Source organism: Salmo salar, chromosome 01 (genome assembly GCF_965601325.2).
Source record: "Salmo salar chromosome 01, fSalSal1, whole genome shotgun sequence".
Lineage (NCBI taxonomy): Eukaryota > Metazoa > Chordata > Actinopteri > Salmoniformes > Salmonidae > Salmo > Salmo salar.
In genome coordinates, this window is record NC_138291.1 from 104,324,353 (window position 1) to 104,347,758 (window position 23,406).

Genomic DNA, 23,406 nt, shown 5'->3' on the forward strand with positions numbered 1-23,406 from the left:
CAAATAGTATCAGGAACCTATGTCTGGTCTTCATACCAAATGGTACCCTATTCCCTAGGAACCTATGTCTGGTCTTCATACCACATGGTACCCTATTCCCTAGGAACCTATGTCTGGTGTACATACCACATGGCATCCTATTCCCTAGGAACCTATGTCTGGTGTGCTGTCCATCCTATTCCCTAGGAACCTATGTCTGGTGTGCTGTCCATCCTATTCCCTAGGAACCTATGTCTGGTGTGCTGTTCATCCTATTCCCTAGGAACCTATGTCTGGTGTGCTGTTCATCCTATTCCCTAGGAACCTATGTCTGGTCTTCATACCACATGGCATCCTATTCCCTAGGAACCTATGTCTGGTGTGTTGTCCATCCTATTCCCTAGGAACCTATGTCTGGTGTACATACCACATGGTACCCTATTCCCTAGGAACCTATGTCTGGTGTACATACCACATGGTACCCTATTCCCTAGGAACCTATGTCTGGTGTACATACCACATCGTACCCTATTCCCTAGGAACCCATGTCTGGTGTGCTGTCCATCCTATTCCCTAGGAACCTATTCCCTAAGAACCTATGTCTTGTGTGCTGTTCATCCTATTCCCTAGGAACCTATGTCTGGTGTGTTGTCCATCCTATTCCCTAGGAACCTATGTCTGGTGTGCTGTCCATCCTATTCCCTAGGAACCTATGTCTGGTGTGCTGTCCATCCTATTCCCTAGGAACCTATGTCTGGTGTGCTGTTCATCCTATTCCCTAGGAACCTATGTCTGGTGTGCTGTTCATCCTATTCCCTAGGAACCTATGTCTGGTGTGCTGTCCATCCTATTCCCTAGGAACCTATGTCTGGTGTGCTGTCCATCCTATTCCCTAGGAACCTATGTCTGGTGTGCTGTCCATCCTATTCCCTAGGAACCTATGTCTGGTGTGCTGTCCATCCTATTCCCTAGGAACCTATGTCTGGTGTGCTGTTCATCCTATTCCCTAGGAACCTATGTCTGGTGTGCTGTCCATCCTATTCCCTAGGAACCTATGTCTGGTGTGCTGTCCATCCTATTCCCTAGGAATAGTGCATTTGCAGTGTTAACACAGAGACATCCATGACACATTGTTTAGTTAACGTGACAAGCCAGGTGGTAGATTCAGAGAAGGAAGGTTTCCCCATGATGACAATAGTAAACGTTAGCTCAATGTATCGCACACTTCCAACTACATTCTTCTCCACTAGTTTACTGTCTATTCTCACAAGCTGACTGTTTGTCTAGAAGACTTTACTTCTGCCATTAGGTACCAGGTAGTTCCCAACTGTGTAAACTCCTTTGAATGAAGTAGCAGGAAGAGAGTTGTTTTCCCATCACACAATGTAAACAGCACCTCTCAACCCCTCGGTCTACTCTCCTCTGTTTTTTCTACTATCTATTCTCACATGCACAAGCTGGATATTTCTCCATAATAGTATCTTCCTTCTCTATAAAACTTTCCCTCTGCCTGATTTTCAATTAAAATATGTTCACTATCCATTGAATTATGGTTTGTAAGCATGTGTCCTTTTAATGAATACATGTCCTTTTTTTAAATTTTATTTATTTATTTCACCTTTATTTAACCAGGTAGGCAAGTTGAGAACAAGTTCTCATTTACAATTGCGACCTGGCCAAGATAAAGCAAAGCAGTTCGACAACATAAAAAAACACAGAGTTACACATGGAGTAAAACAACATACAATCAATGATGCAGTAGAAAAAATAAAAAATAAATAAAAAATTAAGACTATATACAATGTGAGCAAATGATGTGAGATAAGGGAGGTAAAGGCAAAAAAATGCCATGGTGGCAAAGTAAATAAAGTATAGCAAGAAAAACACTGGAATGGTAGATTTGTAGTTTGAAGAAAGTTCAGAGATAAAATATAAATAATATGGTGCAAAGGAGCAAAATAAATAAAATAAATAAATACAGTAGGGGAAGAGGTAGTAGTTTGGGCTAAATTATAGATGGGCTATGTACAGGTGCAGTGATCTGTGAGCTGCTCTGACAGCTGGTGCTTAAAGCTAGTGAGGGAGATAAGTGTTTCCAGTTTCAGAGATTTTTGTAGTTCGTTCCAGTCATTGGCAGCAGAGAACTGGAAGGAGAGACGACCAAAGGAGGAGTTGGCTTTAGGGGTGACCAGAGAGATATACCTGCTGGAGCGCGTGCTACAGGTGGGTGCTGCTATGGTGACCAGTGAGCGGAGATAAGGGGGGACTTTACCTAGCAGGGTCTTGTAGATGACCTGGAGCCAATGTGTTTGGCGACGATTATGAAGCGAAGGCCAGCCAACGAGAGCGTACAGGTCGCAGTGGTGGGTAGTATATGGGGCTTTGGTGACAAAACGGATGGCACTGTGATAGACTGCATCCAGCTTGTTGAGTAGGGTATTGGAAGCTATTTTGTAAATGACATCGCCGAAGTCGAGGATTGGTAGGATGGTCAGTTTTACGAGGGTATGTTTGGCAGCATGAGTGAAGGATGCTTTGTTGCGAAATAGGAAGCCAATTCGAGATTTCACTTTGGATTGGAGATGATTGATGTGAGTCTGGAAGGAGAGTTTACAGTCTAACCAGACACCTAGGTATTTGTAGTTGTCCACAAATTCTAAGTTAGAACCGTCCAGAGAAGTGATGCTGGACAGGCGGGCAGGTGCAGGCAGCGATCGGTTGAAGAGCATGCATTTAGTTTTACTTGTGTTTAGGAGCAGTTGGAGACCACGGAAGGAGAGTTGAATGGCATTGAAGCTCGTCTGGAGGGTTGTTAACACAGTGTCCAAAGAAGGGCCAGAAGTGTACAGAATGGTGTCGTCTGCGTAGAGGTGGATCAGAGATTCACCAGCAGCAAGAGCGACATCATTTATGTATACAGAGAAAAGAGTTGGCCCAAGAATTGAACCCTGTGGTACCCCCATAGAGACTGCCAGAGGTCCAGACAGTAGGCCCTCCGATTTGACACACTGAACTCTGTCAGAGAAGTAGTTGGTGAACCAGGCGACGCAATCGTTTGAGAAACCAAGGCTACTGAGTCTGCCGATGAGGATGTGGTGATTAACAGAGTCAAAAGCTTTGGCCAGGTCAATGAATACGGCAGCACAGTATTGTTTCTTATCGATGGCGGTTACGATGTCGTTTAGGACCTTGAGCGTGGCTGAGGTGCACCCATGACCAGCTCTGAAACCAGATTGCATAGCGGAGAGGGTGCGGTGGGATTCGAAATGGTCGGTAATCTGTTTGTTGACTTGGCTTTCGAAGACCTTAGAAAGGCAGGGTAGGATGGATATAGGTCTGTAGCAATTTGGGTCAAGAGTGTCACCTCCTTTGAAGAGGGGGATGACAGCAGCTGCTTTCCAATCTATGGGAATCTCAGACGACACGAAAGAGAGGTTGAACAGGCTAGTAATAGGGGTTGCAATAATTTCGGCAGATAATTTTAGAAAGAAAGGGTCCAGATTGTCAAGCCCAGCTGATTTGTAGGGGTCTAGATTTTGCAGCTCTTTCAGAACATCAGCTGAATGGATTTGGGAGAAGGAGAAATGGGGGAGGCTTGGGCGAGTAGCTGTGGGGGGTGCAGTGCTGTTGAATGCAGTAGGGGTAGTTAGGTGGAAAGCATGGCCAGCCGTAGAAAAATGCTTATTGAAATTCTCAATTATAGTGGGCTTATCGGTGGTGACAGAGTTTCCTATCCTCAGTGCAGTGGGCAGTTGGGAGGAGGTGTTCTTATTCTCCATGGACTTTACAATGTCCCAGAACTTTTTAGAGTTGGAGTTGCACGAAGCGAATTTCTGTTTGAAAAAGCTAGCCTTGGCGTTTCTAACTGCCTGTGTGTATTGGTTTCTAACTTCCCTAAAAAGTTGCATATCGCGGGAGCAGTTCGATGCTAATGCAGAACGCCACAGGATATTTTTGTGTTGGTTAAGGGCAGTCAGGTCTGGGGAGAACCAAGGGCTATATCTGTTCCTGGTTCTAAATTTCTTCAAAGGGGCATGCTTATTTAAGATGGAGAGGAAGGCATTTTAAAAAAAATAACCAGGCATCCTCTACTGACGGGATGAGGTCAATAGGACACATGTATTCATTAATAGGACACATGTACTTTTAATGAGTACATGTGTCCTATTAATGAATACATGTGTCCTATTAATGAATACATGTGTCCTATTAATGAATACATGTGTCCTATTAATGAATACATGTGTCCTTTTAAATAATACATGTGTCCTTTTAAAAACATGTTTCCTTTAAATAAAAGCTCCTTAATGGTTTGTCAGATCAGTGCTAGACTATAAGTGTAGTGGATACATGAAGTCAGTAAAGAAGTGTTATGTCCTGCTTTAACAAAAGGACTTCCTTCACTGCTTGTCTTACATGCCATTTACCAGACAAGTGTTTAATCCAAAGAATCTTATAGTCATGCGTGCATATATTTTTTACATATGGTCCCAGGAATCAATCCCACTATCCTGGCATTGCCAGACCGATGCTCTACCAACTGAGCTACAGTATTTTGTTTACAATGACTTGCAACCATGGTACAAAGTTTTTAGACATTTGCCAAACTTTATGCCATTAACCAATTAGGTCTATATGATCTGGAAAGTTAAGATTATTTATGACTAATTAGTTATTCATGACCGTTTAGGTTGTATTCACAGGTGTCTCACCCAAAATATTCCTTCCTGCTTGGGAATATTGAGGTACTCATTACTGTTCTGACCCAAAAATATAAATAATCACATTTGCCCCTCACTCCGATAGCTCTACAAAACAGACTCATTTGGTGCTCTCCCTCTCTCTCTCTCCCTCTCTCTCTCTATTTTGCTCTCTCCTCTTCAGAGAACCAAACAGATAGCTCATTAAAACTTCAAGGCTGGAAGACTGTGTACCTACAATAACCCTACAATCATACAGCAGCTCCCTCACCAATAATGAAAGTGGAAATGAATGTGTGTATGTGTGCATATGTGAGTACCGTTCGTGTAAATATGAACAATATGGTAACTAATTAGAGAACGGAAAACATTCCATCTCTTACAGAGCAAAGAAATCCCACTGTGGTTTTAGAGAACTTTTTTCTACATATATTTTGAATTGCAATAAGAGGAATTTGCCTACTGTAATTCAAATTCCCTTTCAATGAACAGGCTATAAAAGAATGCTGATAATTAAGTCTCCACTGTATTTGTGAATGCTTTAAATCTCCAGCTTGCTGGACCCGTCTAGACTTTATTACTGTTCTGTCTGAGTTTTTTCAATTATGGTAAATAGTTCAACTTTTCATGTACCCATTTAGTGATCTAATAATATGGTAATAGAATGTATTTAGACTGACCACCAGCGAGGCATGAGGTTTTTTAGAAGGGTGTGTCTGGTACAAATAATTGGCATTTCTGACTGATCAGAAATACTATATTGGACTCTGTACAACACTATAATCTGGGCTGGACAGCAGATCAAGTTTGTAATGTGCTATGATGATAGTAGATCCTGTCCAATGATGTTCAGCCCGTTTGGTGAAATGACCAGTGGTCGAACAGATTGAATTCTGAAGTCAGACCATCAGTCATGCAACCTGGGTGGTCCGCTTTGTCACATGACCCGTTAATTCCTAATGTTTGTGTTCATCCATGAATGTACATGACTGTACAATGTTAATATACAAAGCCACCCTGAAAAATGTTGAAATCTTGAAATCTTACGTTTTCCTATCAAATAGTTGGGAACATGTATAGAGTACACAACTTCCTTTCTTTATCTACAGTTTACTCTCTTTTAGTCAGCACCAAGCCGACAGTTCACTCTCTGTTAGTCAGTACCAAGCCTACAGTTGACTCTCTGTTAGTCAGCACCTAGCCTACAGTTTACTCTCTGTTAGTCAGCACCTAGTCTACAGTTTACTCTCCGTTAGTCAGCACCTAGCCTACAGTTGACTCTCTGTTAGTCAGCACCTAGTCTACAGTTTACTCTCTGTTAGTCAGCACCTAGCCTACAGTTTACTCTGTTAGTCAGCACCTAGCCTACAGTTTACTCTCCGTTAGTCAGCACCTAGCCTACAGTTTACTCTCTGTTAGTCAGCACCGTTAGTCAGCACCTAGACTACAGTTTACTCTGTTAGTCAGCACCTAGCCTACAGTTGACTCTCTGTTAGTCAGCACCTAGTCTACAGTTTACTCTCCGTTAGTCAGCACCCAGCCTACAGTTGACTCTCTGTTAGTCAGCACCTAGTCTACAGTTTACTTTCTGTTAGTCAGCACCTAGCCTACAGTTTACTCTGTTAGTCAGTACCTAGCCTACAGTTTACTCTCCGTTAGTCAGAACCTAGCCTACAGTTTACTCTCCGTTAGTCAGAACCTAGCCTACAGTTTACTCTCTGTTAGTCAGCACCTAGCCTATAGTTTACTCTCCATTAGTCAGCACCTAGCCTACAGTTTATTTTCCGTTAGTCAGCACCTAGCCTACAGTTCACTCTCTGTTAGTCAGCACCTAGCCTACTGTTTACTCTCAGTCAGCACCTAGCCACAGTTGACTGTCTGATTGTCAGCACCTAGCCTACAGTTTACTCTCCGTTAGTCGGCACCTAGTGTAACCGATGTGAAATGGCTAGTTAGTTAGCGGTGGTGCACGCTAATTGCGTTTCAATCGGTGACGTCACTCGCTCTGCGACCTTAAGTAGTTATTCCCCTTGCTCTGCAAGGGCCGCGGCTTTTGTGGCGCGATGGGTAACGATGCTTCGTGGGGTGTCAGTTGTTGATGTGTGCAGAGGGTCCCTGGTTTGAGCCCAGGTTGGGGCGAGGAGAGGGACGGAATCTATACTGTTACAATAGCCAGCACCTAGTCTACAGTTTACTTTGTTAGTCTGCACCTAGTCTACAGTTTACTTTCTGTTAGTCAGCACCTAGCCTACAGTTTACTCTGTTAGTCAGCACCTAGCCTACAGTTTACTCTGTTAGTCAGCACCAAGTCTACAGTTGACTTTCCGTTAGTCAGCACCTAGCCTACAATTTACTCTCTGTTAGTCAGCACCTAGCATACAGTTTACTCTCTGTTAGTCAGCACCTAGTCTACAGTTTACTCTCTGTTAGTCAGCACCTAGTCTACAGTTCACTCTCCGTTAGTCAGCACCTAGCCTACAGTTTACTCTCTGTTAGTCAGCACCTAGTCTACAGTTTACTCTCTGTTAGTCAGCACCTAGCCTACAGTTGACTGTCTGTTAGTCAGCACCTAGCCTACAGTTGACTCTCTGTTAGTCAGCACCTAGCCTACAGTTGACTCTCTGTTAGTCAGCACCTAGCCTACAGTTCACTCTCCGTTAGTCAGCACCTAGCCTACAGTTGACTGTCTGTTTGTCAGCACCTAGTCTACAGTTTACTCTCTGTTAGTCAGCACCTAGCCTAGAGTTGACTCTCTGTTAGTCAGCACCTAGCCTACAGTTCACTCTCCGTTAGTCAGCACCTAGCCTACAGTTGACTGTCTGTTTGTCAGCACCTCTACAAACATTTTGGGGTGTGCATCAGCTCATGCTATTTACTAATGTTTAAAGCCAAACCATAGATGAGGGATTATGACTTACTTGATCACCTTTGGGGCCAATAGGACCTGAGTCTCCTTTCAAGCCCTGGGAACAAACATATACATCAGACACCTTTCTGTTGTCAAAAGGAACAAAGACATTAGACACATTCATGTTGTCAATAAAGAACAAAGACATTAGACACCTTTAGGTTGTCAAAAAAGAACAAAGACATTTTTCCAGTCAGCACCTAGCCTACAGTTGACTCTTCGTTAGTCAGCACCTAGCCTACAGTTGACTCTTCGTTAGTCAGCACCTAGCCTACAGTTGACTCTCTGTTAGTCAGCACCTAGCCTACAGTTGACTCTTCGTTAGTCAGTACCTAGCCTACAGTTGACTCTTCGTTAGTCAGCACCTAGCCTACAGTTTACTCTCTGTTAGTCAGCACCTAGCCTACAGTTTACTCTCTGTTAGTCAGCACCTAGCCTACAGTTGACTGTTCGTTAGTCAGCACCTAGCCTACAGTTTACTCTCTGTTAGTCAGCACCTAGCCTACAGTTGACTGTCTGTTAGTCAGCACCTAGCCTACAGTTGACTGTCTGTTAGTCAGCACCTAGCCTACAGTTTACTCTCTGTTAGTCAGCACCTAGCCTACAGTTTACTCTCTGTTAGTCAGCACCGAGCCTACAGTTTACTCTACGTTAGTCAGCACCTAGCCTACAGTTTGCTCTCTGTTAGTCAGTACCTAGCCTACAGTTTGCTCTCTGTTAGTCAGTACCTAGCCTACAGTTTACTCTCTGTTAGTCAGCACCGAGCCTACAGTTTACTCTCTGTTAGTCAGCACCTAGCCTACAGTGTGCTCTCTGTTAGTCAGTACCTAGCCTACAGTTTACTCTCTGTTAGTCAGCACCTAGCCTACAGTTTACTCTCTGTTAGTCAGCACCGAGCCTACAGTTTGCTCTCTGTTAGTCAGTACCTAGCCTACAGTTTACTCTCTGTTAGTCAGCACCTAGTCTTCAGTTTATGCTCCGTTAGTCAGCACCCAGGACATGCCACTCCTCAGAGCCTGGTTCCTCTCCACCCGGCACAGCCAGAAGAGGACTGGTCACCCCTCAGAGGCTGGTTCCTCTCTAGGTTTCTTCCTAGGTTCCTGCCTTCTAGGGAGTTTTTCCTAGCCACTGTGCTTCTACATCTGCATTGCTTGCTGTTTGGGGTTTTAGACTGTGTTTCTGTATAAGCACTTTGTGACAACTGCTGCTGTAAAAAGGCCTTTACAAAATACATTTTACTGATTGATTGATTGATTGATTGATTGATTGATTAGTGTTTTGGCTTGACATGTGCTGCTGATATCTGTGTCCGCAGGTATCGGGGTCTCTGAATAGTCCAGGAAACTCTTTGTTAAATGTCTTTGTACTTAGAGTCAGTCTGAATCATAGACAACTACTGGTCCTGCAGGACTAAACAGAGAAGTACAGCAACATAACTCTGTGTAGGTGGTCCAATGAAAAACACATTGTTTGTTCAATAGTGTAGATCATCCTCTAAGAAAACCAATGTCTCTATGATAATCCAATCCAAAAGTGATAGGAGTTGCTAACCTTGGTCAAAATTAGGGTGACTAAATCAATGGAGGTCAGAGAAGAAAAGTGGTCATAAATCAGGAGAATAGCATCGCGTCAGCTAGTCTGGAATACAGGTTTTTGGAAGCAAACCACTCGATTTCGTCTCTATGTTATATTGGTATCGAACATGTCACCCTCCCTAGGAGAGGGTATGACCTCGACAATTTATTGTTAAAACGAGAGGCTGCTTGGATCTTTAATTTAAAGACTCTTGCTCCCTTTGGTCTCAACGTAGACTTTGATCTGAAGCCATTCTTGTGATTATTGTGATTGGTATTGTAAATGTTTGTAGACTTATGTAGCCAAATTGTATCTATGATCGTACGCTATCCATTTGTTTTTTGTATGCTATTTTAATATATGAGAATTAACCAATGATATCAGGCCACACCCGGCCATGATTACAGACACCTGTGTGTGTCTTTTGACACTATAAATGAGTCACTCCGCAGTGTTTGTCATTATACCCTGATGAAGACAGCTTGTCTGTCCAAACGTTGGACATAAATATTTTTGCATCTGAGCTCCTAGAGTGTGCGGCTCTCCTTTATTCTCTAAATATGAAAAATGGCCAAACTCTCTAAATATATTTGTCACGACTTCCGCCGAAGTTGGTTCCTCTCCTTGTTCGGGCGGCGTTCAGCGGTCGATGTCACCGACCTTCTAGCCATCGCCGATCCATTTTTCATTATCCACGGGTTTTGTCTTGTCTTCCATCACACCTGGTTTCAATTCCATCAATTACATGTTGTGTATTTAACCCTCTGTTCCCCCCATGTCCTTGTCCGTAATTGTTTGTTGTAGTGCTTGTGCACGGTATGCTGGTAGTTACCGGGTTTTGTTTGACCCATTTATTGTATTATTCTGTTGACGGTGGTTTATGGTTATTAAACACAACCGTTGTAAATCAGTTTCCGCTCTCCTGCGCCTGACTTCTCTGCCGCCAGTAGCATGGCATTACAATATGTCTCTGGGCTTCAAGTTCAATGGTAAACCTGTAATCCAGAGGCGAAAGAAACGCACACCTATTTAGGCGAGGTGCTGGCTAGTGGAGTGGAACACTTGAAAAAAATAGTGTTCTAATCCTAGATATTCAGTTAGATTGTTTCAATATTCCCCATGTTATGTAATGTTAACAGGAGCTAACACGGCTGTCATAGGATTCTGTAGTGTCATGTAAATGCTTCATAATGCAGAAAACTCAATGTCCCAACTTTGGTCAGGCCTACATGATGTACTGTCTGTTAGTAACATAGTATACAGTAATAATGCCCAGTCTGTCCAACAGGTTTGTTTTTCACATCATGTACGATAGATAGATACTGATATTAAAACATGGCTTTGTCACCAGACATGTGTTATGTTATAATAGATAACACATTTTAACCCAATTTCATTATCTGATTTCATTTGGACTTTAACGCATTACAGTAAAATACACTTGGTAAGAAGTCAGAATACCCCATTTAACCAAGCATAGTTCCCTAGACATAATAAACTAATGGACACTATATCAATATTACTGCATGAAAAATAGCCAGCTGGCTAAATCTCTCACATTTAAAGAAATGTTCATTGATGTGCTTTGTCCCAGTCACATAAATACACACATAAATGAATCTCTACAGTACAGCTATTGATTGTACAGTATAAGAAACTGTTGAGACCATACCAGACAGCTTCATCATGTATAGCAGCCATACATAAAAACGCACTGACTGCAGATTCTCAACTTCAACTGCTGCATTTTAATGTGTGAACATTCAGCGGTGTTGACTTTACCAATAGTAATATAAATCACCTAGAGCCATTTTAATGTTAGATCAACATCCCCTACTAGTATAGCACTGTCAGTGTCAGTTTCCCTATCTGCAGGTCTGGATCGATATTTATGATGCAGGAACAAATTCATGATAAACTGATCTGAACTATAGGCTTAGATATATGGTATTCTATAGGTTTATAGTGATGTAGGTATTCTATAGGTTTAAAGTGGTATTCTATAGGGTTATAGTGGTATTCTATAGGTTTATAGTGGTATTCTATAGGTTTATAGTGATGTAGGTATTCTATAGGTTTAAAGTGGTATTCTATAGGGTTATAGTGGTACTCTATAGGTTTATAGTGGTATTCTATAGGTTTATAGTGATGGTGGTATTCTATAGGTTTATAGTTATAGTGGTATTCTATAGGTTTATATTGGTATTCTATAGGTTTATAGTGATGTTGGTATTCTATAGGTTTATAGTGGTATTCTATAGGTTTATAGTGATGGTGGTATTCTATAGGTTTATAGTTATAGTGGTATTCTATAGGTTTATATTGGTATTCTATAGGTTTATATTGGTATTCTATAGTTTTATAGTGACGTTGGTATTCTATAGGTTTAAAGTGGTATTCTATAGGTTTATAGTGATGGTGGTATTCTATAGGTTTATAGTGGTATTCTATAGGTTTATAGTGGTATTCTATAGGTTTAAAGTGGTATTCTATAGGTTTATAGTGATGTTGGTATTCTATAGGTTTATAGTGGTATTCTATAGGTTTATAGTGATGGTGGTGTTCTATAGGTTAATAGTGGTATTCTATAGGTGTATAGTGGTATTCTATAGGTTTATAGTGGTATTCTATAGGTTTATAGTGATGGTGGTATTCTATAGGTTTATAATGGTATTCTATAGGTTTATAGTTAGTGGTATTTTACAGGTTTATAGTGATGGTGGTATTCTATAGGTTTATAGTGGTATTCTATAGGTTTATAGTGGTATTCTATAGGTTTATAGTGGTATTCTATAGGTTTATAGTGATGGTGGTATTCTATAGGTTTATAATGGTATTCTATAGGTTTATAGTTACAGTGGTATTTTACAGGTTTATAGTGATGGTGGTATTCTATAGGTTTATAGTGATGGTGGTATTATATAGGTTTATAGTGGTATTCTATAGGTTTATAATGGTATTCTATAGGTTTATAGTTATAGTGGTATTCTACAGGTTTATAGTAATGGTGGTATTCTATAGGTTTATAGTGATGGAGGTATTCTATAGGTTTATAATGGTATTCTATAGGTTTATAGTTACAGAGGTATTTTACAGGTTTATAGTGATGGTGGTATTCTATAGGTTTATAGTGATAGCGGTATTCTATAGGTTTATAGTGGTATTCTATAGGTTTATAATGGTATTCTATAGGTTTACAGTTATAGTGGTATTCTACAGGTTTATAGTGATGGTGGTATTCTATAGGTTTATAGTGATGGTGGTATTCTATAGGTTTATAATGGTATTCTATAGGTTTATAGTGATAGCGGTATTCTATAGGTTTATAGTGGTATTCTATAGGTTTATAATGGTATTCTATAGGTTTATAGTTATAGTGGTATTCTACAGGTTTATAGTATTGGTGGTATTCTATAGGTTTGTAGTGGTATTCTATAGGTTTATAGTTATAGTGGTATTCTAGGTTTATAGTGATGGTGGTATTCTATAGGTTTATAGTGGTATTCTATAGGTTTGTAGTGGTATTCTATAGGTTTATAGTGATGGTGGTATTCTATAGGTTTATAGTTATAGTGGTATTCTATAGGTTTATATTGGTATTCTATAGGTTTATATTGGTATTCTATAGGTTTATATTGGTATTCTATAGGTTTATAGTGATGGTGGTATTCTATAGGTTTATAGTGATGTTGGTATTCTATAGGTTTAAAGTGGTATTCTATAGGTTTATAGTGATGTTGGTATTCTATAGGTTTATAGTGGTATTCTATAGGTGTATAGTGATGGTGGTATTCTATAGGTTTATAGTGGTATTCTATAGGTTTATAGTGGTATTCTATAGGTTTATAGTGGTATTCAATAGGTTTATAGTTACAGTGGTATTTTACAGGTTTATAGTGATGGTGGTATTCTATAGGTTTATAGTGGTTTTCTATAGGTTTATAGTGATGGTGGTATTATATAGGTTTATAGTGGTATTCTATTGGTTTATAATGGTATTCTATAGGTTTATAGTTATAGTGGTATTCTACAGGTTTATAGTGATGGTGGTATTCTATAGGTTTATAGTGATAGCGATATTCTATAGGTTTATAGTGGTATTCTATAGGTTTATAATGGTATTCTATAGGTTTATAGTTATAGTGGTATTCTACAGGTTTATAGTGATGGTGGTATTCTATAGGTTTGTAGTGGTATTCTATAGGTTTATAGTTATAGTGGTATTCTAGGTTTATAGTGATGGTGGTATTCTATAGGTTTATAGTGGTATTCTATAGGTTTATAGTGGTATTCTATAGGTTTATAGTGATGGTGGTATTCTATAGGTTTATAGTGGTGTTCTATAGGTTTATAGTGGTATTCTATAGGTTTATAGTTACAGTGGTATTCTATGGGTTTATAGTGATGGTGGTATTCTATAGGTTTATATTGATGGTGGTATTCCATAGGTTTATAGTGGTATTCTATAGGTTTATAGTGGTTTTCTATAGGTTTATAGTGGTATTCTACAGGTTTATAGTGATGGTGGTATTCTATAGGTTTATAGTGATAGTGGTATTCTATAGGTTTATAGTGGTATTCTATAGGTTTATAATGGTATTCTATAGGTGTATAGTTATAGTGGTATTCTACAGGTTTATAGTGATGGTGGTATTCTATAGGTTTATAGTGATGGTGGTATTCTATAGGTTTATTGTGATGGTGGTATTCTATAGGTTTGTAGTGGTATTCTATAGGTTTATAGTTATAGTGGTATTCTAGGTTTATAGTGATGGTGGTATTCTATAGGTTTATAGTGGTTTTCTATAGGTTTATAGTGATGGTGGTATTATATAGGTTTATAGTGGTATTCTATTGGTTTATAATGGTATTCTATAGGTTTATAGTTATAGTGGTATTCTACAGGTTTATAGTGATGGTGGTATTCTATAGGTTTATAGTGATAGCGATATTCTATAGGTTTATAGTGGTATTCTATAGGTTTATAATGGTATTCTATAGGTTTATAGTTATAGTGGTATTCTACAGGTTTATAGTGATGGTGGTATTCTATAGGTTTGTAGTGGTATTCTATAGGTTTATAGTTATAGTGGTATTCTAGGTTTATAGTGATGGTGGTATTCTATAGGTTTATAGTGGTATTCTATAGGTTTATAGTGGTATTCTATAGGTTTATAGTGATGGTGGTATTCTATAGGTTTATCGTGGTGTTCTATAGGTTTATAGTGGTGTTCTATAGGTTTATAGTGGTATTCTATAGGTTTATAGTTACAGTGGTATTCTATGGGTTTATAGTGATGGTGGTATTCTATAGGTTTATATTGATGGTGGTATTCCATAGGTTTATAGTGGTATTCTATAGGTTTATAGTGGTTTTCTATAGGTTTATAGTGGTATTCTACAGGTTTATAGTGATGGTGGTATTCTATAGGTTTATAGTGATAGTGGTATTCTATAGTTTTATAGTGGTATTCTATAGGTTTATAATGGTATTCTATAGGTGTATAGTTATAGTGGTATTCTACAGGTTTATAGTGATGGTGGTATTCTATAGGTTTATAGTGATGGTGGTATTCTATAGGTTTATTGTGATGGTGGTATTCTATAGGTTTGTAGTGGTATTCTATAGGTTTATAGTTATAGTGGTATTCTAGGTTTATAGTGATGGTGGTATTCTATAGGTTTATAGTGGTATTCTATAGGTTTATAGTGGTATTCTATAGGTTTATAGTGATGGTGGTATTATATAGGTTTATAGTGGTGTTCTATAGGTTTATAGTGGTGTTCTATAGGTTTATAGTGGTATTCTATAGGTTTATAGTTACAGTGATATTCTATAGGTTTATAGTGCTATTCTATAGGTTTATAGTTACAGTGGTATTCTATTGGTTTATAGTGATGGTGGTTGTCTATAGGTTTATAGTGATGGTGGTATTCTATAGGTTTATAGTGGTATTCTATAGGTTTATAGTGATGGTGGTAATCTATAGGTTTATAGTGGTATTCTATATGTTTACAGTTACAGTGGTATTCTATAGGTTTATAGTGATGGTGGTATTCTATAGGTTTATAGTTAAGCTATAGAACATTTGGACACTTGATCATGTATTGATCTCATAAGACATTCAAATAACCCAGACCATAAACCAGGTTATTAACACTTTACAGTGTGTCAAGGGATTTTACCCATCACAGTACCTGAACTGACCATGGATTGAATAGAATGTCTTAAGTTTTTAGTGGATTAAACTCTACGGTAACAGACTAGAACCATGCACTTTGAGGGACATTTCAAAAAAAGTATATATGTTTGTATTTAACCTTTATTTATCTAGGCAAGTCAGTTAAAAACAAATCCTTATTTACAATTACGGCCTACATCGGCCAAACCTGGACGACACTGGGCCAGTTGTGCGCCGTCCTATGGGACTCCCAATCACGGCCGGTTGTGATACATCCTGGATTTAAAAGCCCCATTTCCACTGGATGGGATAGCCCTAGTCATTTAAATGGTTTATTTCTAGGGAGGAGTTTGATACACCCACTAAAGGCAGTGGACCGCTGGAAGACTAGCTGTCGTCATGACATCAGCTAATGGTACCTCTTCAGCAAATGCAGACATCTGGATCTACTACAATACTCACTCAATTATTACACAAATGTTAAGGGTTCAGAATAAGAAAAAAACATACTGAATAGGTATTTACATTTGTTCTGATTCCACTGTCCAAATATCCTCCTACATGTTTTAACTCTATATTCAACCTACTGTATAGATCCATCCTGGCCCAGTTTACAACCTGTAAGACCTGGGTTCAAATACTATTTGAATCATACTTTATCTGGGCTTGATTGAGCTTGCCTGTCTTACTGGACCAGTAGAATAGTCTCAAAACTGCAAACACCGCCCTCTGGCACTCCAGACAGGCTAGAGCAAACTTATAAATTGTTTTAAAGATTTCAAATAGTATTTGAAGCCAGGTCTGCTGCTTAACACTGTGGTGGTATGAAGGAACAACATAGAGAATGTAGTGGGCTGACACTGAGGCCACTTCTAAATGATGTATGTTGTTGATCTTTAGAGAAAGGTTCCCTCTCTCCCTCTCTGCTGTCTGCTGAAGATAATGATGTCTTTAGGGAGAGAGTGGACCTTTTCCTCCCTTTTACTCTCCCTTCCTCCCCCTTTTCTCCCTCTCCCTTCATTCTCCTCTGATTTCCTCTCTTTCCTCGCCGTTCCCGTCTCCCTCAGAGTAACCCAGTTAGAAAGAGATACAGAGAGGGATTGGAAAAGAGAGAGGCAGAGGCTGGACCTTTTTCCTTCCCTGTCCTGTCTCCTTAAGATCAGACCAGTAAAGACCATGATATCTCTGTCCTGTCTTCCTAAGATCAGACCAGTAAAGACCATGATATCTCTGTCCTGTCTTCCTAAGATCAGACCAGTAAAGACCATGATATCTCTGTCCTGTCTCCCTAAGATCAGACCAGTAAATAAAGACCATGATATCTCTGTCCTGTCTCCCTAAGATCAGACCAGTAAAGACCATGATATCTCTGTCCTGTCTCCCTAAGATCAGACCAGTAAAGACCATGATATCTCTGTCCTGTCTCCCTAAGATCAGACCAGTAAAGACCATGATATCTCTGTCCTGTCTCCCTAAGATCAGACCAGTAAAGACCATGATATCTCTGTCCTGTCTCCCTAAGATCAGACCAGTAAAGACCATGATATCTCTGTCCTGTCTCCCTAAGATCAGACCAGTAAAGACCATGATATCTCTGTCCTGTCTCCCTAAGATCAGACCAGTAAAGACCATGATATCTCTGTCCTGTCTCCCTAAGATCAGACCAGTAAAGACCATGATATCTCTGTCCTGTCTCCCTAAGATCAGACCAGTAAATAAAGACCATGATATCTCTGTCCTGTCTCCCTAAGATCAGACCAGTAAAGACCATGATATCTCTGTCCTGTCTCCCTAAGATCAGACCAGTAAAGACCATGATATCTCTGTCCTGTCTCCCTAAGATCAGACCAGTAAAGACCATGATATCTCTGTCCTGTCTCCCTAAGATCAGACCAGTAAATAAAGACCATGATATCTCTGTCCTGTCTCCCTAAGTTCAGACCAGTAAAGACCATGATATCTCTGTCCTGTCTCCCTAAGATCAGACCAGTAAAGACCATGATATCTCTGTCCTGTCTCCCTAAGATCAGACCAGTAAATAAAGACCATGATATCTCTGTCCTGTCTTCCTAAGATCAGACCAGTAAAGACCATGATATCTCTGTCCTGTCTCCCTAAGATCAGACCAGTAAAGACCATGATATCTCTGTCCTGTCTCCCTAAGATCAGACCAGTAAAGACCATGATATCTCTGTCCTGTCTTCCTAAGATCAGACCAGTAAAGACCATGATATCTCTGTCCTGTCTCCCTAAGATCAGACCAGTAAATAAAGACCATGATATCTCTGTCCTGTCTCCCTAAGATCAGACCAGTAAAGACCATGATATCTCTGTCCTGTCTCCCTAAGATCAGACCAGTAAAGACCATGATATCTCTGTCCTGTCTCCCTAAGATCAGACCAGTAAATAAAGACCATGATATCTCTGTCCTGTCTCCCTAAGATCAGACCAGTAAAGACCATGATATCTCTGTCCTGTCTCCCTAAGATCAGACCAGTAAAGACCATGATATCTCTGTCCTGTCTCCCTAAGATCAGACCAGACCAGCGCTGACTCTAGCGCTGACTCTAGCGCTGACTCTAGCGCTGACTCTAGCGCTGACTCTAGCGCTGACTCTAGCGCTGACTCTAGCGCTGACTCTAGCGCTGAATCTAGGGTTTACAGTTGGCTGCATTGGTTACATATCACCAGGCAAATTCAATACCAAGTATTTGAAATTATTTCAAGTAGTATTTGAACCCAGGTCTACTCTGCTCAGTCTCTGTCCTCTCTGTCTCTCCTGCAGCAGCACGGTGTGAGATGATACAGGGAGCTGTGTACGCTAGGCTTGCTAATTACACACGGCACTGTGCCTCCCTCGCTCCGACAGCGCCCAAGCCACAATACCTACACACACACACCTACACACATGGCACTGTGCCTCCTTTGCTCCAACAGTGCCCGGGCTACAACACACACACGCACGCACACACCTACACACACCCACACACGTGGCACTGCGCCTCCCTCGCTCCGACAGCGCCCAGGCCACAACACACACATACCTACACACGTGGCACTGTGCCTCCCTCGCTCCGACAGCGCCCAGGCCACAACACACACACACAGCACTGCACCTCTCTCGCTCCGACAGCGCCCAGGCCACAATACCTACACACACATACCTACACACACATACCTACACACACATACCAACACACATGGCACTGTGCCTCCCTCGCTCCGACAGCGCCCAGGCCACAACACACACATACCTACACACGTGGCACTGTGCCTCCCTCGCTCCGACAGCGCCCAGGCCACAACACACACACACAGCACTGCACCTCTCTCGCTCCGACAGCGCCCAGGCCACAATACCTACACACACATACCTACACACACATACCAACACACATGGCACTGTGCCTCCCTCGCTCCGACAGCGCCCAGGCCACAACACACACACAGCACTGTGCCTCCCTCGCTCCGACAGCGCCCAGGCCACAACACACACACAGCACTGTGCCTCCCTCGCTCTGACAGCGCCCAGGCCACAACACACACACAGCACTGTGCCTCCCTCGCTCTGACAGTGCCCAGGCCACAACACACACACAGCACTGTGCCTCCCTCGCTCTGACAGCGCCCAGGCCACAACACACACACAGCACTGTGCCTCCCTCGCTCTGACAGCGCCCAGGCCACAACACACACACAGCACTGTGCCTCCCTCGCTCTGACAGCGCCCAGGCCACAACAACACAATCTGGCAGCTCTCTCGCTCTGACAGCGCCCAGGCCACAACAACACAATCTGGCAGCTCCCCAGTACACACTCTACATCTACCGCTTCAGCTAGCAAATAAACAGAGGGGGAGGGGGAGAGAGAGACAAAGGGGGAGGGAAGAAGGGAGGGGATAGCGAGGGAGATGGTGGGGAGGGAGAAGTGGGGAGAGAGAGAGAGAGAGAGAGAGAGAGAGAGAGAGAGAGAGAGAGAGAGAGAGAAGCAGGGGAATTTCTCAAGACAGCAGACTAATTATGTTTACTTACTTGCTGTTTGAGTCCCAAATGGCACCCTATTCGCTTTATTGTGCTCTGGTCTAAAGTAGTGCATTACATAGGGAATAGGGTCCCATTTATGGCACACCCTCTGCCTCTTTCTAACCAGAGTGGCTGCCTGGCTGGTGGTAATGGCACTTTACTTTAGACAAGAGAGGTGAAGTTTTGTCATGTGTGGAGAGACTAAGAGATACACCTTTAGAGTTACAGTAAGGGGTTTGTCTTGTCTGTTGTGACTGCGTCCCTAATGGCACCCTGTTCCCCACATAGTGCCCTACTGTGACTAGAGCCCTATGGGTCCTGGTCAACCCTACTGTCCCTGGTCAAAAGTAGTGCACTACATAGGGAATAGGTTGCCATTTGGTATGCGATTTGTGTCATGTGAGTGGGAACTGCCTTCAAAGCTGTGTTGGAACCAGATCCCGTAAGGGTAACAGAGATATCTAGAGTGGCCAGGCCCAACGAATACCACAGAGGTTACTGCAGAAAATGCTTTTTGCAAAGTTTCCATTGGCTCAGCGATTCACCGCCATAGCTGAACATCACCCCTAGCTTTAGGTTGAGAGGCTGATCCTGGTGAGACCGTCTATAGGAAAACAACCTGCTCATTAGTACTCAGATGTAGAGTTCACATTTAGCAGAAGCTTTAATCCAAAGAGATTTACAGTCATTACCTGAATACATTTTTTTTGTATGGGGTGGCCCCGGGAATCAAACCCACCATTCTGACTTTGCAATCACCATGCTCTACCCACTGAGTTCCAGAAACCACACCGAAAGGCTGACCACAGTGAGAAAGTCTAGAGGGAAATGTCCCAATTGACACTTGATCACTGACTAAGTGTAAATATCAGATTTTACAGTAGAGCAACACTCTACTGTAAAAGCGTACCTTACTGCAAAGGCTATATTTACAACTTCAACACATAAAAACAACAGGTCCGATGATATAAAGCTGCAGTCATATTCCTTACATAACCACCAGACGTGCTTTTTCTCTGTCACCTTATACGTCTATGACTGTACAAGCGGAGGACATATACATGTGGAACGTGGATTGCTTTGGGCACGGTTATATGGCTGTAGTCTTCCACTGAGCCAGACCCCGTAGTTAGTTCTCCTATCAGAAAACGATACTCGCTCACATGGCAGTCATACATACAAGACATTCTGTCTTCTCAGGTGTCCCCTTTACCCTTAAATATCACATGCTAGCTTTAAATAACAACTACAACCTAATATTAGCACGGACGTGGAGGGGACAGAGGGGGCAGGCAAGAGAATGTTCTAAAAACAAGTAAATAGGCCAAACTAAATGAACCTGGCTGAGCGCCTTCCAACACCCTTCCAAACTAAATGAACCTGGCTGAGCGCCTTCCAACACCCTTCCAAACTAAATGAACCTGGCTGAGCGCCTTCCAACACCCTTCCAAACTAAATGAACCTGGCTGAGCGCCTTCCAACACCCTTCCAAACTAAATGAACCTGGCTGAGCGCCTTCCAACACCCTTCCAAACTAAATGAACCTGGCTGAGCGCCTTCCAACACCCTTCCAAACTAAATGAACCTGGCTGAGCGCCTTCCAACACCCTTCCAAACTAAATGAACCTGGCTGAGCGCCTTCCAACACCCTTCCAAACTAAATGAACCTGGCTGAGCGCCTTCCAACACCCTTCCAAACTAAATGAACCTGGCTGAGCGCCTTCCAACACCCTTCCAAACTAAATGAACCTGGCTGAGCGCCTTCCAACACCCTTCCAAACTAAATTAACATGCACATTTATTTAGGCCACTGTTTTTATTATTAACGATGCAAATGAATAAACAGCGTACGATAGTAAAATAGCAAAGGTAGCACCTTACATTTATTTAGGGCAACTGACTATGTTAATAATTAATGATGCATATGAATAAACAGAATGGGATTAAAAACAGTATCTTACATTTATTCCAGGTTTCCCTTCCGCACCAGGCTCCCCAGCTGATCCCTTTTCACCCTGCAGAGGAAAGAGAAAGTTATAAGAGCAAGTTCAAACTCAGGTCCTACAAAAGCACTCCATCATTTCAATGTATTATAAGTAGAGATGTGCAGTAACAACATGTTGTTTTGAAAGGTCTGAAGTCTCCTCAGGAGGCTGTTCCAAGGTGGCTTATCCAATCATTGATGCTCTTACTGCCAGGGCCTCTCACAAGGGATGCTGGTCACAAGCATCATGACAAAATGTCAACTTCATCTATAAACACAATTTATGTCTCCAAACCCAAAGCTAAATGGAAATCCTAACCCCTATCCTGAAAGATAAGACCTGATATGACCGGTCTGTCTTCATCTACAGCGGTTTATTTATCCAAGTGATACGTAACAGGGACATTCAACTAAACAGTGATAAAGGTCACAGAACAGACAAGAAGTCATTGGCATCTTCTAGTCCTCTGCTCTCTGTTTCACTCCCAAGTATATTAAATAACCCACTCTAAGGCAACAGGCTAAAACAAATTCACAAATGATCCTGTTTATTTATTTCTGTGAAATATCTGTCTGAATGTGGAGTCCTGGTTGTAAACAAATTAGGACTATGTTGACATTATAAATAAATGATGGGGCCAGGGGTGTGTGTGTGTGTGTGTGAGTGTGTGATAATGAAGTGTTTCTGATGGACCTAATTATCTGACAGTGCACACCCTTGTTTCACATCGTGATTGTAATTGATTTATGTGTTCATCGTTGATGTGTGTGTGTGTGTTCATCGTCCAGGTTGATAGAGAAGGCACTATCACACAGCTACATAACCAAATCATGTCATTAACCAGGAAGAAGCACGCAGCAGTGTTATGATAAACCTCTCTCTTGGCAGTCACCATTGTTTGAAATACATTCAGTATAGGAAGTGACATCCAAATGTTGCTGAATAAACAGGCATCGTAATAATGCTCCATTTCCACCTGTTTCATAAAAATCTCAACAACTTTATATGGACAATAAACGTTATTACTTGAAACAAACATGTTGATAATATGCCTATTCAAACAACAACAATAATCAATCTGTTCAATAAACAGGGTAACACTTGCCAATGCATGCAGGTATGATGTATTACAATGTTAAAAATGTCCTACAGAGAAATAGCGTACTGTAAGACACATTATAAGACATAAAGCGTTATAGCTGAGGGCTTTAAGTAAGATGTTACCGTTAGTTTTCCACTCTGCATGATTAACACTGAATCTATTCCGTCTTTGAGACAGTCCAGTAATGTCAGACTGATCAGTTTAAAAGGCAGGTTTCCTGGACACAGATTAAGCCTACTCCTGGACTAAAGAACATGCTCAATGGAGAATCTTCATGAGGACTAGGCTGTGTCTGGGAAACCAACCCTATGAGGACTAGGCTGTGTCTGTGTCTGGGAAACCAACCCTATGAGGACTAGGCTTGCGTCTGGGAAACCAACCCTATGAGGACTAGGCTGTGTCTGTGTCTGGGAAACCAACCCTATGAGGACTAGACTGTCTGGGAAACCAACCCTATGAGGACTAGACTGTCTGGGAAACCAACCCTATGAGGACTAGGCTGCGTCTGGGAAACCAACCCTATGAGGACTAGGCTGCGTCTGGGAAACCAACCCTACGAGGACTAGGCTGTGTCTGTGTCTGGGAAACCAACCCTATGAGGACTAGACTGTCTGGGAAATCAACCCTATGAGGACTAGACTGTCTGGGAAACCAACCCTATGAGGACTAGGCTGTGTCTGTGTCTGGGAAACCAACCCTATGAGGACTAGACTGTCTGGGAAACCAACCCTATGAGGACTAGACTGTCTGGGAAACCAACCCTACGAGGACTAGGCTGTGTCTGTGTCTGGGAAACCAACCCTATGAGGACTAGACTGTCTGGGAAACCAACCCTATGAGGACTAGGCTGTGTCTGTGTCTGGGAAACCAACCCTATGAGGACTAGACTGTCTGGGAAACCAACCCTACGAGGACTAGGCTGTGTCTGTGTCTGGGAAACCAACCCTATGAGG

The 23,406-nt window shown here is 41.7% G+C and overlaps 1 protein-coding gene across 5 annotated transcripts in view; it reads right to left on the reverse strand.

Annotated features, from left to right (window-relative positions):
* Positions 1–23,406, reverse strand: part of col19a1 (collagen, type XIX, alpha 1) — a 260,397-nt gene that overhangs the window by 171,060 nt on the left and 65,931 nt on the right. For 3 of the 5 annotated variants that reach the window (XM_082978535.1, XM_082978533.1, XM_082978542.1), the window contains exons 13-14: positions 21,328–21,381; positions 7,598–7,642 (exon numbers count right to left, since the gene is read on the reverse strand). In XM_082978535.1, the coding sequence (XP_082834661.1) occupies positions 7,598–7,642; positions 21,328–21,381 (99 nt within the window). The remainder of the gene's footprint in view (positions 1–7,597; positions 7,643–21,327; positions 21,382–23,406) is intronic. The other 2 variants (XM_082978540.1, XM_082978539.1) reach the window with 1 other exon arrangement.